The sequence below is a fragment of the Anas platyrhynchos genome, chromosome 14 (genome assembly GCF_047663525.1).
Source record: "Anas platyrhynchos isolate ZD024472 breed Pekin duck chromosome 14, IASCAAS_PekinDuck_T2T, whole genome shotgun sequence".
In the NCBI taxonomy this organism is placed as follows: Eukaryota; Metazoa; Chordata; class Aves; order Anseriformes; family Anatidae; genus Anas; species Anas platyrhynchos.
The window spans coordinates 15,824,532-15,843,522 of NC_092600.1; the positions used below are offsets into that span (position 1 = coordinate 15,824,532).

Here is an 18,991-nt window from a genome sequence, read left to right on the forward strand (position 1 = left end):
CTCTATTTTCAGGCTTCTCAATGCCAATAAGATCAACTGCCTGAGGGTAAACACGTTCCAAGGTCTGCATAATCTCAAACTGCTATCTCTTTACGACAACAAACTGCAGACCATCAGCAAGGGGCTCTTTGCGCCACTTCGATCGATCCAGACTCTGTGAGTATGCAGGCATATCAGAAATGACAGCTCTCCTTTTTTCCCAAAAGACGTCGCCTGTCTTTGCAAAGGCTCCATCTGACATTAAGAAAATTTGAAAGAGACACCAAGGTAGCAGCCCCTCCTTTTCTGAAAGAAACAAAAGGAGCAAGATAAAAAGAATTGTTGCGTAAATTCAGCACAGCTACCTATAGTAATGTAGTTATGTAAACATCGTAAGTGAATTAAGCTACCCAATTAATTCATCCGTACTGTTTGTTGGAAGGTAATATGCACAAATTTGACTTTGCACAATATATGAACAGGGGATTCTATTTTAAAAATTGCCTAGTAGTTTTTAACGAGCTAGTGAGATGATGTAGCTCCTCACTGGGGCTGAGTTATGCTGTACCAGTCATTGCTTCTGAAATCATATTTCAGTTAACATTCCACTTTAAGGGAAATGATGCACTGTATTATTTCATCCATTAAGAAAATTCACTAAACATTTTTTGAATGTCTTTGAATTGGAGGCATTAGGAGAAGCATTAGCTTCAGAAGCAAAATTGGGAGCGAAAGTATGGAAATGACTTGATACTTTACAGAAGAAGGTTTCATCCTAAAACTGTGAGTAGGAAGATAATAAGGTAATAGGACTTCTTCAGAACTGGAGTTGGCAGCCTGGTATAAATGAAAAATAAGAAACAACCCCCTCATACACAATATTGTCTGTTTATATATATTTGTATGTGCATTTATAGGTATAAGCCTCTGTATATTTGTGTATATAAATATATGCACATATATTTTTAATACTGGAAATGCATAACACAAATTAATTTTATAATTGTTTTAATTCCCAAGTAAATGAATTAATATGATGATTCCTAGCCGCAGGGTATCTGCTACCTCCTCAGTCAGCCAGAAGCACAACCTTAATTTCCAACAGATATCTGGCCAGTACTTATCATTGTGAACCATTAAGACATTAGAATAATCAGGTAGAAACCCCAGCCCACCTCATCCGCACACACCATCTGCTACAACCGTAGTTTTCAGACTATGTGTGTGTGAGCATAGATACATATGTAAACAAGTGCGACAGAGAAGATTGAATTACAAGAGTACATGTGATTTGTCAATTTAAACAGGCAACACCCTATAAGATTTTTTAAAAAATCAATCTCTTTGGTTTCTATGAGTTTTTATTAGCACTGCTGTTGGCCATTACTTAGAATGGCCTTGCTGCATCCCATTAGGATGCTTTTCCAAGAAATCTTTTGATTCATTCTCCCATTTTTGTTACTCCAAGTGATCGCAATTTTCTGTCTTTTTTTTTTTTTTTTTTGTAGAACAACAAAACTAGGCCATGTCCTGTGTCATATGCTTACTTGTTTGCTCTCTGGACCTTTCATACCAGGAATGGCATGGTTTTACTACAACAGCAATCTTTAGTTTCTTTAGGCACTTTCTGCTATGCTTGCTTTCATTTCCCACTTCTTGACAGCCATTGCCCTGTTGTATTTTGCACTTATTCTGTTAAGTGTCAGTTCATAAATATAAATCCAGACAGAAGAGAGTAGTTTCTGCAGGTGGGAAAAATACACTAGCAATAACAGAGAAGCGTTCTTGTGAGGATATAACTTTACACCTCTGTCCAAATCCAAATATAAGCATGTCTTTTACTGTTTTCCCTGTTACTGAAGTGTCCTGTTCTGCTCCCTTGGAAATTAGAGGGGTGGGTGTGAGTTAATTTAACTGACATCACAATCAAGCCCTAAGACCTGACAAACTCCTGATATACTGCTCAACTTTGATAAGTGAAAAGAATCGTAACAAAAGCAGAGAAAAGCTCTTTCTCTATGAGGAACTTAAGGGGATTTCTATTAACAAAGTCTAACTCTCCAGTTAAAAATTATGCTATAGTGCCTATCTCCAGCTGTGTGGGAAATGTGTTGTGGAAATTTTGGTGAAGGACAGAGTCAAGTTTTACTTTGCATAAACAGTTCACTCTCAAATTTTTTTTTTTTGTTTCAGGAAGAAAGAGATGTAAGGGGAATACTATTAGGCATGTTGATATGTGCAAGTATCAATTTCACTCTTGAGAAAAGACCCCTGGCTTGCTTCTGGCTTTGCCCACTGATCTCAGGCACTTCACTTACTCATATTTTGATCCCAGGAAACTAAGCTGCCAATAAAATTTCTTTTGAACCAGGGTACAAAATGATCTTGGGTCAGGTGCATTGAGAAGGCAGCATTTCTCTCATAATGCATCATTTCAAGCTTTCAGGAAAAAACGCTGGCTGCTGTAGACAGTAGGTCTGTGTCCTTTAAAGCAGACTTTGCTGTATTAATTTTTGTTTCCTCCATGAAAGAACTTGCAACAGCCTTAATGAGCTACAAAATGTGATAGCTCACAGAATTCTTCCATTCATGTGAAGCTCTGTGGTTTCCGCCAGGCCTGGGTTTTTGGAAGCTTATTCAATTACTCTACTCTTCAGGTTTGCATTTGTGAAAAACAGTGATGGAGTACAGTGTCACAGGTCACTTCTGATTAAACATCCCATCCTTCTCTCAGACATTTAGCTCAGAATCCATTTGTGTGCGACTGCCATTTGAAGTGGCTGGCTGATTACCTGCAGGATAATCCGATAGAAACCAGTGGCGCTCGATGCAGCAATCCGCGTCGCCTTGCCAACAAACGAATCAGCCAGATCAAGAGCAAGAAGTTCCGCTGCTCAGGTAATTCATTTATCCAGGCTGTACTGCACTTTCAATTCAGAAATAAGCAGGTCCAGAGAGCCTACTAATCGAATCTGCAGGACAGTGTTTGCTATAATGGATATTATGGAGCATCTTTTAAAATTAAATTTGGAAAATTCAGTTAGTTCTTCAAAAAGCCAATTACCTTATGGATTTAAAAAATAAAAGAAAAGAAGAGAAAAAAAAAAAAAAAAAAAAGAAAGAAAAGATGGTAGTCTATAGCTGCCTTAAAAAAAAAAAAAAAAAAAAAAAAAAAAAAGCTTGTGGCATTTAATTTCAAAAAATTGCTAAGTTATAAAAGGTCTATGGAAAACAATTAAGATATATATGAATTTGTGGCAAACTACGTATTTTGGAGGGGTGGAAGCTGTGTAGACTTTCATTTCTATTCAGGCAGAACTCTCAATGACCTTAATATAGCTGAGCTCAAGTAAGTTCTCAGACCTGAAAGGCTGAGAACATTATGGGTGAAATTTTTATATAACTCGCAGTGGGCTCTGCTGACCTAGGATGTGAGTGAAGCTGGAGGTGAGGGGATGGTGTCAATTCATATACTTTCACAGATGTTTTGTATCCAGAAGTAACATGCATTAATTTGAGTAAAACTCATCAAAGTTGGTAAGATTTTTGTGTTCAGTAAGCTAGTAAGCTTTGAATCAGTTTGTATCATAGCTTGGACAAAGATTTTGTATCGTGAGCTAGATGGAGTTTTATTTTCCACCTGAAAATAAAGTCCAAAGTAACATAAACACCCTCTACTCAGCCCTAGCTATCCTTTATTTATGGTACAGCTATCAGTAAAAGTATTGCCTAATGCAGCACAACTGAGCAGACTGCTTTTTTATGTTTTGATATATATGTGGTTTAGATTACTGCTTTTTTTTGCCTTTTTTTTTTTTTTTTTGTATACAGTAAAGGCAAGCAGGTTTCAGTGAGATAATCTATTAGTGTGTAGTGAGAAGAAAAATGACTGTTATTTGGTGAAGTACTTTGCAGTGTTTTCTATAAAAATTACTACGATTTTTGTCTTTTCCCTATGAGGAAAAAAAAAAAAAAAAAAAGCCATGATTAATTGTGCTCCTGGTGGTAAAATATTAACAACTGTAGATGGGGATGCAGCACGAAACTGAATGGCAGGAGCCCAAAACAAGCCATGGTGTTTTGTGCATATCTGCAAGCAATATGCTGAGCTAAACTGTCTCTTTATGGGGAAAATAAAATAAAGATAACTTCATTTGCAGTCAGGTTGTCTTGGGTATGCATGTTAAAGTCTTCCATCATTTGTGACTCTAGCCACAAAATTTATAACTAGAATTGAAATTATGACATACTTTCCTCCAGGTTTTTGGGTTGTGTCCATCATAGTAACAAGTTAATTAGCCAGTAATATTCATCTTTAAAGAAACTTGAAATGAAAATGCATACATATAATTCAGAAAAGGAAGTAGACTGCAGAAACAGATTTGAATAAATCTGTACCCTATTTGCCATGGTTGCTTTCTTCTGCTTTTATTAATAGGCTAGAGAAATTAACGTTATGTATGTGCACGCATGCCTTGAACAATGGTACAGGCTATTGGATAAGGCAAACACCATCTGATACCATTTATGAAAGGTCATAGCTAAGAAGAGCAACAATGCAGAACACTGTGGCTGGTGATGTTGATAAAATAATATTTTGTATGAGTTCTTATCTTGGGGGTCTTTTCCTTAAGGCATTACGCTGTTTTTTTCCTTGCTCTCCAGTTCTATGAGAACATCAAAACCACATGGAAAAGGCATAAACCTGACTTATGAAGGAGGAGGGCAGGGAATGTACAGCTTCAGAACAAAGATTTCAGCTGGATGAAAACTAATTCTATTGAAAAGCTCAACAGAGGAGCTATCCTTGCCTGTAGACTTCCAGATGGTGTTGAGATTCACTGAACTCGACTCACTCTCTACTCACATTGAGCAGAGGGAACATCTAATGGTTTATAAGAATCTTAGTTTGTAAATCAGTCCAGAGAACATACATTCAAGTTGTCCCTTTGAATCATGGCTGTTTCAGACTTGGCATTTAGCAGGAATTTTCCATGTATTCTTTATGAGGAATATATTTGATCCTAGGATTTAACACAGCATGTCTTTGTGCAGAAATGTCCAAGAGGTATGAATCTTGGTCATTCAAAGACAGGCTCTTGAGCAGTACTTTTTGTTACCCAGGAATGAGTCTCCACGATCCCACTGGGATAGGAACACTTAGTAACTTGTCAGTAACCTTGCTGAGTGTGGGATTCTCCATGTCATTTGCATGTCTTTAACTTAGTGTATAGGAAAAGAATTTTTATTTTAAATCCTTTTGTCAATGTTCATCTCTTTGCTCAGAGGGTTCACGCTTCAGGGTTCTGATATTTTCATGTAGTTTAATACATTTAACAAACACCAGTAATTAGAAGTTAGTTCTGTGAAGAAAAAACAGTGAATACGGGGGTTAGTGTAGGAAGCAATGTGAAGGGTGTTATCCCAAACTGGTCTTTGACCTTTGAGAGGTGGTGATGATGCACAGAAAGTATGAGCTTTGTAGAGGTACTCATCCAGAGTCAGGATCATACCCATGCTTAATACTTCGACGTTAGGGCAAGTCATCACATTTTGTCTGAGGTTTTCCTGAAGCACTCTGTGTTTGCCATGCCTGTTTGGATTGTGCAAGATATCTTGAAGGACACTGTCAGGAAGAACATGGAATGAGAAAAAAATGTGTTTGTTGAGTAAATTAAGAGAAGACGGGGAAGTCGTTTTAGTACACGAATAGGAGAGAGGAGTGGTTAGAGGAATGGGGAAGAAAAGCTGAGAAGTTTGGAGTTTTGTCAGTTTGAAATGGTAGAGACTTTAAGGAGGTAGTGTCAAGAGAACACATTCAGCAGTGCAGACAGGCTAAACAGAACTGTCTTCCATTAATTAAATGTGACTGTGAGGACAAAACTATGTAACACGGAAAAAAAATACTGAGATAACTTTGTTCTGCATATTGGTTCCTTTAGGATTTATTCCATCTCCCCATTATCCTTTTAGATAATCTTTAGCAAGAAGAACATGCCTTCTTTTTTAATTCATCATCAAGGCACTTTTCCCAGATGCTATTTCCTTCCTGAACAAAATGACTCAAGCTTTTACTGATAATGATGGAGCAACATCTGCAAAGGTTATGAGTAGCCATAGGAAGTAGATTCTGTGCAACAGGTAGATAATGTACATAATTCCTTTTAAAATGAGAATTGGAAGCATTATAGCATGAAATGGAGGAACAGCAGGGAAAGGAACATGTTTTTGCCCAGGGCTGTGAGACAGGCAAAGCTGTTGGATACACTATCTAATACGTTTAAGCCTCAAATGGCAATAGATACTATGTCTTCTGTTTTTCTGCCTTCCATTTAATGTAATGCACCAAAATATAATAAAACTCCCCCTCGTTCAGCTCTTTCCCCACAATTCTTTATAGAATTTGAGACTAAAAGAAAGGAGTTTCTATGAAAGAGATAGCAGAGAAATGGTCTGAAACAAATTCTGTCTTCTATTTGGAAAAAGGAAATGCTGTCATTTTTCAGAGGCAGCAATAAAATTCTGATCGTTTTCTTTTTGGCTGCATCTGCCCACTGTGACTTAAAGATCCAACGGGACTTGCTAGCCTTAGGTCACTGGAGGCTCCCATTTTTAGTCAGAATAGGGGGGGAAAGAACAACAAAAATCTTCTGCCCAGTAGGATTTGATTGAGTTCACTACACAGCAGTTTTGTTTCCTAAAGCAGCACTGGGCTTTAGGAGGAAGGGAGATGAATCTATGAGCAGATTGTGTTGTCTCTGTGGTAGCTTCTTGTCACTTCAAGAGTTGGCAGGATTCTTGATTGCAGTGTGACACTGTACGAAATAGATTTCGCAGAGGGCAGCTCTTGTATTCAGCTGTATATCTTTTTTGCCCTGCGATAATGTTTGTGTTTATCCGTGTATTTTGTATTTAAAAAGTGATTAAAGTTCCACCTGCTGTACCTACACAGACCATTTCTGAAAATGATTAAATAATATGCATGTCTACAAGCATAACATCACCAAAACTTTCATCTTCTAATTATTAGAAATATTAGCAATAAGATTCCTTTCAGAAATAGTAAGAAGTAAACCTGTCTTGCTGCTTCCTCTTGCATTAAGACATACATCATATCTAACTGACTTTAATTAATTACTTCAGTTCCAAACAGTGCTGTACAAGTCAAAAGCACAGGGAATAATAGGAAGAGGACAATGAACCATCTGCCAGCACAATTCTCTCTTTTTTTTTTTTTTTTTTTGGTGCTGCCTCTTGTTAAATCAAAGTCAGCCTCTGCCATACGTATGGATCTAGAGCTTGCATGTTTAGGGCTAGTGTCATCCTGTGTTATCCTCTGTTACTAGAAAGCAGTATGTAGTTGCTATTCGCTTACTCATAATTTTCAAAGGTGTTTGATAAACTCTCTTAGAAATTGTAGTTGTCCTCCTAGTTCCTTATGTGTCTTTTGCAGTCTCTGTGTTCATACAGATTCATATTTCTTGAGTTAACTGTCTACATTGGAACAAAGTTCTTATTCCTTGTGATCATGTGGAATTTCATTCTCTTTTTTCTGCATTGTTTCAACCTTAGAAGTATAGAACTACAGTGGACAGAGATTTCCCAGTCAGAAGAAAACAGGCTGCACGTCAGCGTGTTTTGTCGAGTCCCTGTGGCAGTTCACGTTTTCTGTCCCTTGCTCTCCCTAGGTTATCCTGTTCCCTATGGTTAGCGACATGTAAACATTTAAGCTCGTTGGACTTTCAAAATGAAAGGTGTAATATATCATCCGTCCTCAACCAGTGTTTAAGAGTTATGAAAGGCAAGTGAGTTTAATCCAGTTCTTACAAAAATAATGTTTCTGATTTAAACACTCTCAGTTGTTCCCATAATTTGCCGATCACTCCAATGACAGATTTGCAAATTCGTTCCATTTTTAGTAAACAGTCATTTACAGACTCTGTAGTCATATTGCTGTCCTTAGTATTTTCTGTTTGACGAAAAGCACTGATATCCACTTGCTTGTCTGCTTTCCTGCAATGCTGCAGTGACACATGCTCAGGGATTCACGATTTGGCCTGCCCCTAGCATACTGGTCTCCAGCAGCTCCTGCCTGAGCACGCACCAAATGTGACAGCTCTCTGGTGTGTCCATGCTGGAGGTGACAGTGGTGGGCACTGGCAGTCCTACAGAGGATGCTCTAGGCCTGGGCATGTTTGCAGGAAATCTTGTCTGAGGCCAGGCTCTAGCACTCTTCCTCTCCTGGGCTTTTGCTTGAGCATGAGTGAAAGGAATGTGAAGCACTTGCCTCTGATCTGGACAACTAGAAAATTAACAGCATTCAGATTTTATTTTTATAATATTTGTTTTAATTCAGTTAAATGGTGTGTTGAGTTGTTTTTGTGTGTTTTGTTTTGTTTTGTTTTTACTGGAAAGCCACAAAGACTCAGCAGAACTATCTTCAGAGACTGACTATAGCAAAACTGAGGACATGTCTTTGTTGTGCCTAATAATTCTATCTGAATGAAAGGTTGTTTAGCAGCAACAAATTACCTGCAGATTGAATCCTAGATTGATTTCATAATTATGAACATGAAGTCTTCACTGTACGCTGTGAGTATATCTGAGCTTTGCCTTGCATGACATTTTTCTGAAGTTAAAGTCATTAGGGAGTACAACATGACTGCTATGACTAATGGTAATGGAGCTGAATTCCCTTGTACTGTAGAAATGTTCTTGTTGAAAAAGTAATTTGTCTGTACTGTATGCTGATTATAGCCCTCCATTTTCTGTAAACCTTTGATAGCAATTCAGATCTTTATAATATTAGTCATGCCAGTCATCCTAACCCTTCACTAGCTTCTGATGAACAATATGGTGAAGGCTTCCTGACTGCAGTAAAGGGGGAAGCAGGAAGAGTAGAAGGTGTTTTACTTGGGGAAGTATAAGTTTAGTACGCAGTAGATGGGTCTGTTTGGCAGAGAGCATGATTCCTAGTGGGTAAAATGAAAGGTCTTAGTTAAAAAGTGTATTTTAAGGATCTTTCCTTATATAATAAATAATTAAAATTTAATAATATAATTAATTATATTATATAATTAATTTAATTAATTATATTTAATTATATTATTAATTATATTATTATATTTATATTATTATATTATATTATTTATATTATTATATATTATATTTATATTATTATATTATTATATTTAATTATATTATATATTTAATTAATTATTAATTTAATTATTTTATTATATATAGTTATATAATAATTAATAATAAAATATAATAAATAATTAAAATTATAATTTAAATAATAAAAAAGTAATATCTGAACTACTTTGTTACCAACCAACATCCTTATTTGCAATTATAGTAAAGAGACGATAAAGGGCGGGAGAATTAATGTCAAGTGACAGATGCATCCATATCGCTGAGGCATGCAGATAATACAATCGTCCTAGGTTCCCCGTGCATGTAGCATCATAGGTTCCTCATCTGAGATTTGGGTTGTCCTCCGGAGGTGTCATTATTAGCAGAAAGATGGGTGATTGCTTCTGTAACTCAGGCACCTCACGAGCTAAGCTGGGGCACAGCTTGTTCTCTTCTTCCTTGTAGAGGTGGTCCCTCCTAGTGGCTTTGGGTAGCGAGGGGTGGGGCTGAAATCGTATCACCACCATCACTTGTTTGGAGATTAAGCTGCACAACAATCACCAAAGATGCAAGTTTAGCACCTTTTTGTATGCATTATGGTGACTTGAATTGCATAAAGAAAATTATGGTGGTGTCTGTGGCATGAGGGTAGCCAGTCACCTAAAACTGGTGCAAGAATATTCAAGCCTTCAACTGAACAATACATTTTTTTCTGACTACAGCAGGCTCCTGAAGTATTACAGCTTGATGGGACAGTAAAATAGGGTCCCAGATACAATTTCTTTGCAAACTGAGGATTCAATGACTGATAGGCACATCTCAGATTACCAGAGCTCAATTAACATTAAGAGCAAACGATACAATCTTGCTTGGATGCAGAGCACTTCTACTTGGATCTTTCTGGGTCTTTCTTTATTTGTTTGCTGCTGTTGTTTGGGTTTGGTTTGTTTATTTGTTTTAATAAGAAATGGCAAATATCTGGGGATACGGTCATTCCTTTTTCAACGTTTCTGTTGCAAACCTGTATGCAGAATGATCTTATGCACATCCAAGGGCTTATGGATATTTTTTAAACACAATTTAATGTGCCTAACACAAAATAGTGTGCCTTCCTGCTTTCTACTCTATTTGTCAAAGAAAGAAAGACGTGCAAAGCATTAGACTATTAATTCCTAAGCATTTTTTTACAATAGCCTGCAAAGAGCACAAAAGCCAAAATATGCTTGTGGATTATTTTGCCTCTGCTGTATTTTGGGACATAAATTAGGGTTTTGTCAGGTTTCTTTATGTACTGGTACTTCTTGTTCATTGCACCTGATGATTAGCTTAGGCAGTTACTGAGAGCAGTGTTTAATTAGTGCAGCAGAGGAACAGAGACTTGTTCAAAATATCCTCTAGGGGGTTCTCAGGAAGATGTTTGCAGGGCTTTGACCACGTTTTTTTCCAGTAGGACTGAAAGAGTTCATGGATGCTGAAATTACAGTTTATTACAAATATTCCTCTTAATGCTGAAAATCTACATATGATACACGAGTCTTTGGAAGATGTGAACCGTTACTTCTTGTTGCTTAACAGAATTCCGTGGATAAATTTACTTGAAGAATGCCAGAATTGCTGCATTATTAAACAGGTGTAGAAATAAGGATATGAAACTCTGAACCCTCCTTTGCTAAAGTCCTACAAAATTACTGGCAGAAATGCCAATTATGTGTAATTTGTGAATAAATGAGGTATGGATTTTCCAGGGTTATGGATATTTAGAATGAATCATGGGAAAAAATTAATAATGCCTATTGTGCCATTTTGCGTGAGTAACAAAAGAAAATTAATAATCTAATTTTTGTACCCTTTAGGACTGTGGCTAGTTTGTCAGCTTGTGGGGAATGAAGGTTAATTGTGTTGCATTCCCCCAATAGCTGCTTGTCTTACCATTAGTATAGTTAAGGAAACAAACCCAGCAGAAGGTGACTAAGGTAACACTGTGCATAGTTTTTGGAGTCTGCAAGTAATTGTGTGTTGGCTTTCTGCACGGTAATGCTGGTTCACAGCAAAATGTACAAAATGAAGTCGAGCCCTTTGCTCTATTATCTGTCATCTCTGCCTGAGTACTCACATTGTTCTCTATGTAGGCAATGAATAATCCGCTTGATGCTGACTTTGTTCTTTAAGCAACGCAAACCCCTTACTAAGGATAGCAGCGTTTTATTATTTTTTTTAAGGCACAAGCATTGACCTTCACTGAAGTCCAGCAAAATGTTCTGAGCAGTTGCAGAGGACAGTCTTTTCCTCTCATTCGTGAAGCCTGCAAGAACATTTGAGATGTGACTTTCAAAAGCACTCTCCATCAGTATAGCTCTGCAGACATTAAAGTCAATGGGAGTTTTATTTCAGTGGGAGCAGTCAAGCCAAAACAGAATGCCCTACTTTATATGTCAGAGCTTCAGGAATGAGTTATAGTAAGCAAAGCTCTTTGAAATAATCAGGAAGGAAAGAATGAATTTTATGCCAGAAAACAAAATAACAAAATACTCCTGTTTGCCTTCATATGTCTTGAGTCGCATATATGTGCCACAATGTTAAAAAGTACAGTTGAAAAAACAACAGCAGGGCAAAGCAGTGGCATTACAGATTGTCAGTGTAAGCGCCACTGGCACGAAAGGCTACTGGGAACTGAAAGCTGGCTCACAGGGAGCTTGGGGAGCGTTTAGTGCCAGAGGTTGGCCATCAGCTCAGAATCCACTATTATTAATACGAGCTGTGGTATTTCTAAGATTGGATTTAAATAAATGGGACAAACCAAAATGGAATTTATTCTGAAAGGAGACACCATGAGAGTGTAAGTAGCTAATAAATAGCAGCATACAGCAGGCATTCAGTATGTGGTGGAAGTTGCACATCCTTCCTGGAGGGAGCTATTTGCAGTCCTTTGGCAGTGTTTTCTATCATACTAGTTCTGTCTCTGAATTTGCCCGGGCTCTGTTCTTGTACACTAACCCCGATTGTGCTCCAGGGTGTTCCTGCAGTGGTAGCGTAAAGGATGACCTCTTGTATCCAGCACCTTTTTGCATGGGTGGAGTGGAGAGCAGCTCTCAGTGAACCTTCAGCTTGTGCTTCTCCATGCTGCTTCCTCTCAACGCTCTTCTCTCTTTGGCGCTGCCTAACTCTGACTCTGGCTGTTCATGGGGTTTTCCTTTGTGCTTGATCTAACCATGTGGTAGAACAATACAAATTGAACATGGTTCTGTCAAGCACCATGGAAGGCTGCATACTCCCTGCCGCATGGCATGCTGGGATACTTCTGCTGTTTTCAGAAGCATCAAAAGGTGAGAGATTCCCCTTTTCTCGCAGGAAAAGTCAAAAAGGTGATGTGTGTTGTTTAACCAAACTCCCAGGCACCTGTTGGACTGCAAGGGGGAACCCTAGTGACAATTGGGTCAGACTTTCCAAAGGGCTTGCATGCAGAATAACCATTTCCAAGTAATTAATCTGTTTAATTGTTCTTAGAATGAAGAAGTTAGGCATCCTGTTAATGGATTTGATTCAAAGGTGAATCCAGCCATACCTACAGAGATTAAAAATATTTTTGTCTACTTACCTTATAAATAATGTAAATACATCTCTCTGTTTGAGCTGCCCTTTAAGTCCTTCGGCTTGAGGTACGTTTGGATGCCATTTTGTGTAATGAGATGCCTGATGCTTAACGTAACCTTGGATCTGATTTGAGTAATCTTAATGTGCTGGCATTTTGTTACGAAGAAGTATACTGCAAAAGAACTTCAGAAGAGTCTGCAAAGTATTATCTTCTGTCTTGTGAAATGACACCAGTAATGTGGCCTGTGTGAAAGCAGTGTTATCCAATAGTTACATAGCACAAGGCTGAGTCAACATTCTCAAATAAGCCTTTTTGGATCAGACAGCGTAGGTAAGATCTTTAATGTACTTCTGCATAACTTTTCCACCATGTAAAGTAGATATAATTACAGCTATTTCATAAAGTACTTTGAGGGCCTCACACAGAAATTTTCTTATATGGAAATATTGCCTCATCTTGTGGAGCAGCTACATATCTATTGTGGAGTCATCAAATGGAGGATATCTGTGATTTTTTAGGTTTTCTCTGTAATTACTGATAAGGATTAATACTACTGATGGGAAATTATGTAAAATAATCTATGTCCTGTGTTGTTGTTTTGTGCTTGCTTTTGTGTTTGTTTCCTAAAAACCTATGGGAATTGTGATCTAGTGGTTAAATGATAGAGTGAGTGTCAGGATTCCTGGGATTTTGGCCAAGTGTTAAACCCAGTGACATCCATGATACTATTTTTGCCAAATTTCAGACAGTTGGATCCATTTTTGCTAGAAGGAAAATATCAGGTCAATCTTCAAGCCCCGAAAAAATAGCTTGATTTTTTCCAGAAGAGATCATCCAGCACTCCTTTTAAGTCCTTTGGGAATTGTTTGGTTTTAAAAACTGAAATCAGGTTTGCTAAGCAATTAAAATAGGACAAAAAGCTATTCGTCTTTGCTGCTTTATTACTTCGCGTGAGTACTAGAAAAGCACCTAATATTTGCAAGCACTTGGAAATGTGGTATTTCTTTATCACAATACTGCTGTTCTATAAAAAGGCACGTGGTCTTGCTTTATGATACTTAGGAATTACAATGCACTGGTACCTTGTGGTGGTGTCACATAGATTGCGAAATGAAAATGTTATCAGTGTAACTAGCAATTCAGATAAACACATTCAGTCAAACACAAGCCTTTCTGTTGCCTTGGCTACTCATGTTACTCATGTTAAAAAATTCTTTCATTTTGGTAATTTCTGGAAACTCCCAGGTTGTGTTTTGCATTCAGCCAAGCTTCACAGAGTTCTCATCTACAATGCATAAGTGCCTTCAGGTATACTAAAATGACCAAATGGCTGGTCTGGAATAGTAAAATGAAGTCAGGTGTGTGTTCTGTGTGTGTCTGACATCTCTTTCTACAGGTGATTTTGGAAGTACAAGAAGTACTGCATGCTTGTGATGTCTAATTGCGCTTCCTGAATCCCGTTATATCCACTCAGAGCCCTGTAGTAGTGCATTGATAAAGCCCTGTGTGTAGAAATGGGTGTATGTACGTAACTAGTTCTGCAAGTAGGTGGCTCAATTTCACATTAATATCACAGATGGGAATACCTTCATAGAGCAGCCACCAGTCCAAGTGATCTCAAGGCTTAGGTCAAATAGTAAATTGTATCTATTTGTCTTCTTCTAATGGATGACTGAGTGCTTGCTGAGCATATGCATGCTATTGGTTGCTTTTGACTGTGCTTATCCAGGTAATTCTTATTTGAACCCTTATTTTATTTTACTAAAAGCTAAAAATTCATTTTATTTTAATAAAATAAAAAATAAAATAATATGTATGAAGGTGTTGGTTGGTAGCTTCCTCTCCTGCTGAGCTGGGAGGGTTTTACCCTACCACGAGCATGGAGGTCATGGACAGGTGCCCACATCACAACAGCTTCTCATGGCTGATGCAGTGTGGGAAGTTGTACACCATCAGGAGAATGAATCCGCTAAGTCAAAATGTGGTAAATATTCTTTATTTACTCTGCCAGAAAGCTTCAGAAAAAGAAAAAAAAAACAAACAAAAAAAAAGACAATTTTTACTCTCTGATGATGATACTCCATTTTATCCTTCAGAAAACATTCCACTTACTTTCCCATCCTTCTTTTTGATGTAGGAAAATGAATCCTGTATCCATAAGTTGACAAAAAATTATACTTAATAAAATTTTACCCTGTGAAACTTCCTGATGTTTGTGATTATTCTTTCAAATAATTTTTTTACAATGAAAATTAGATTACTTGTTCAAGGGTTAATTTGAGGATTTCAAAGACACTTTTCACTGAATAATTTTGCTTTTATTTTTCAAGTTGTACTGTAATTGTAGCAGTTTTAATAAATCCTCATCCTGATAGCTGTTCGCTTTAGCATTATTTCTAGGAATCATAAACAACCAAAACAACCGTTTCATGGACCTAAGGAAAAATAGCAGTATGTTCTTGTAATCAAAGCATGATATGTTCATCACTTGACATTTTATCCTGGCTGCCAAGCCTGGAATTTTTAGGACCAGAAATCAGATGCTTGGTTTTTGTTTTTCCCCAAAAAGATAGAGTTTAAATACTGGTGGTATGAAGAAGGCTTAGTAGTTTTTGAAATACTTTAAAATGCCCGGTGGTCCTAATATTTAAGTGCTGTGCCATCAAGCTAAAAAAAAACAGTAGTCAAATTTCACTTCAGATATGTAATTTACAAGAACCATGATAAATCGCAAATTATTTAGCAGCACAGAAGCTGTGGTTTCTATGGACAAAGCTATATGTAATGTTTCTATGGACAAAGCTATATGTAATGTTTCTCATAATCTAGTTTGGAATTACAAAACTAAACCCAAGTGTGTCTGTGGAATCAAAATGTTAGATTGCCTGCAGAATTGCTTGCTTTCACTGCATCACCCTGTGAAGGTAATGTGCAACATAAATTAAAATAATAGTGATTAAAAAAAAAATAGTATGCAGCCATAAAACGAGCAGTGGTGTATTTATCAGTCTAGAAGAGGGAAGCAGGTGGAGAATGTTGTCAAGTTTCTAAAACCAAATTTCAGCTCAAGTTTAAGTTTTTGTTGATGTTTTCAGGTTCTTTTTAAAATCTGAACTTGCTCAGATCATTCCTGAGAAAGCCCTGAAGTTGACTTTTAAGACTCTGGAAAAATTAAAAATACTTTTTAGTAGTTATGATCACTGGACATAGCACAAAGTTCCTGAGACAATTCTGGTGTTTCCATTGTGAAATATGAAGTGAGTGGGCAGGTAATGCATGGCAGGGCCTGTCTTGGCAACACTTTGATTACATACACATTTATTAATGCTCCTGGTTCCTTGAAACACAGAGATCAGGTTTCAAACCTGCTGTTATTAAAAGAGAAAAACCAAACCAGAAAAGGACAGATTAGTTCACTGAGCCTAATTGGAAAAGCATTTCATTAGAATGGGTCAAAAACCTAGTCAAAGAGGTCTGGCATTCATGATATAATGGTACATGAGGGAGTGCTTCTCACTAAGTATGGTCTACCCGTTCCTTAATTAAAATGAAAATGATTTAAAGTGCTATTACTTTCCTCCGCTGTTTGTTTAACATAGTTAATAAAGGTATCTAATTGTTGGAAAATTGGCAAGGTTCTCTTATACAAGGTTACTCTCAAAAATAGCTCTAGTAGCTGAGGTCTGAAAATTTTGCTTTTTAATTATTATTATTTTTTAATATATCATTTGAATGCATCAAGATAACGTCTGCTTTCATGAGATTCTTATTCCTACTTGTTGGTATAAGTGCAAAGCATGAAAAAGTGACTTTGTTGGAGCTTCTTTGAAGCAGACCCCGGCAGCTAATTAAGACATGCTTATAAAAAAGATGCCTTAACAGGAATAAGATAAGGAATTAATGTAGCAAGGGAAAACTGACAAAACAGAGGCTAATCTTGGGAATCATTTAAAAAACTGCTGGGAAAAAAAAAATGCTTTAGCAAGTATTGAAATTGTGTGCAGGAGCTGGTAGCTGACAGGAGACAGTGTTGAAAACTGATTCCATAAAATCTCTGATTGCTGCAGTTATCAGGAGCTGTTTGCTGGAATATATTTTCTCTTTATTGCAGGATCTGAGGATTACAGAAGTAAATTCACCGGGAAGTGTTTCATGGATCTTGTCTGTCCTGAGAAGTGTCGCTGCGAGGGAACAGTTGTAGACTGCTCAAACCAAAAACTCACCCGATTACCCAGCCACCTTCCTGAATATACTACTGATCTGTAAGTGCCACCTCTCCAAGATGCGCTCAGACAAGCATATTGGTTTTCCTAGTTTTTAAAGTTTGTATAAGATACTTGGCAATTCAAGGCACCTTGAATTTTTGATCCCCATGGGAAACACAGGGTGAGTTGATTTTATTTCAAAGGAGCACCACAGCTCTCTTACTTTCTCAACTCTCATACCAAGTGTGGGTATGAGAAAGGAGACATGGCCTTGTGCATCAACGGCCTGTGTGCATCTTCTTGCAATGCTGGCCTGTCACATGGCTCAAGCAGAGCCATTACATCTGGACATTTTTATTTAAAAATTGAATTAACTCTTTTGAGTTAAATCTCTGATCAGGAATTCATTCCAACTCAGCAGTGCTTGTTACCTGGGTGAAATGGCTCTGTCTAAAACCAATATATTGTTAAGCCGATTGAAATTTTATGAAATACATCTGCTTTTAGAGATTCTTAGGAACTATAAACGTAATATACAGCTAAGGACATAATATCCAGCTAAGGAGTATATAAAAATATTTATGACTTAGTAATTTAAGAATCTGTTTCTCTTGTTTTGTTAGCAGTGCCTTCAAACACAATTCTGTTTTTTTGGTAGTATGTTCTTCATTGTAGTTAAGATACTCTATGTGAACCACAGTAATTGTTGTTCTGAAGTTAAGATAGAAGAATACAGGAGAGAGATACCCAGAAACACAGCAAGTTATCTATGTAGAAAATTTGAGCTACATGTAATCAGAGAGAGAATTTGCATCCAAAACATGCCAAGATGGTAGCTTTTGCATTATTTGAGAAGACCAATAGATTTTGATGAGGAAGAACTTGAAATCAAATCCCTTCAATTTATGTGGATCAGATCTCCAGCTGCATGACTCCTGTATGCAAGATGGACGTTTAGTCAAGCAAAAACAAGGCTTTGTGATGGTTATAGTTAATAATCTCTTCTCATTGAAAGAAGGCATTCTGACATTGTCCTTTGGCATTATGCTTTTAAGGCATCCTAAGCTTTTATAACTTTTCACTCTAGGAGTCTGAGACACATGGCAGATAGTATCTTGTTTAACAAAGGTCATAACTCTCTGTGTGGCAGTCCTGTATGCCACAGAGATATATCTATAGAGATCTTTGAAGCATTAAATGTCTTTTTGTTTGTTCCTCTCAGGCGTTTGAATGACAATGATATTTCTGTTTTGGAAGCTATCGGACTCTTCAAGAAATTACCCAACCTTAGAAAAATGTAAGTTCAAGTTATTTGCTTGTTAGAATACATCCTTGGATTGTAAGGAAGGAGGAGAGGATAAAGTCTTTATAGTTCAGTACTGCAGTAGCAGAATTTGTTATTTGTAATGTTAATTTAAGGAAACTGACTTAGATGGACAGGCCCAGTTAAAGCACAGTGACAGGTGAAGACCCCTAGACTGACCTCTCAGTATTCTTTACGCTATATTTCTTAAAGTCATCAACTTGTAGAGACTGAAGGGAATTCCATTCCAGAATTCATTTAGATATATGCCTATTGTTAGAGGTGGCCACCAATTTTAGCTTTTCTTTTTTTCTTTTGAATGTGTTATCTTACATGACAACAGAGGCAACCATTACGTTTCAAGTATGACTCCAAATAGTGTGATTTTGTCAAACAGTCGAAGGGAAGTAGTATTACAAGAAATAGGTGATGAGAGTTTCTTTTGATCACTATGGTTTTAGAGAAGAGAATCAAGTAGCTACTTAGAGATCAGTGATTCAAAGAGATCTGTATAATTCTGGTAGCAATCAGAGTATCGGCACTATTCAGGAAATATATTTAATAAGATAGTGTGTGTTTTGCAAAGAGAAAAATATATTAGATACCTTTTGATCTTCTAAATGGATCTTCCTGATATTTTTCAGTTTTAACTCTATAATGCCATTGCTAATACCTTATTTGTTTACTTTTAGTAAGATTTTGTTGTTAGATTCAAGGTAATCGTGGAAAACCAAGCAATTGACTTTTTGTTCAGTGTTTCTGTCATGTGGTTTC

The 18,991-nt window shown here is 37.1% G+C and overlaps 1 protein-coding gene across 6 annotated transcripts in view; it reads left to right on the forward strand.

Annotated features, from left to right (window-relative positions):
* Nucleotides 1-18,991, forward strand: part of SLIT3 (slit guidance ligand 3) — a 515,831-nt gene that overhangs the window by 374,667 nt on the left and 122,173 nt on the right. For all 6 annotated transcript variants that reach the window (XM_027468588.3, XM_027468587.3, XM_027468585.3 and 3 more), the window contains 4 exons: nucleotides 13-156; nucleotides 2,714-2,877; nucleotides 16,821-16,971; nucleotides 18,137-18,211. In XM_027468588.3, the coding sequence (XP_027324389.1) occupies nucleotides 13-156; nucleotides 2,714-2,877; nucleotides 16,821-16,971; nucleotides 18,137-18,211 (534 nt within the window). The remainder of the gene's footprint in view (nucleotides 1-12; nucleotides 157-2,713; nucleotides 2,878-16,820; nucleotides 16,972-18,136; nucleotides 18,212-18,991) is intronic.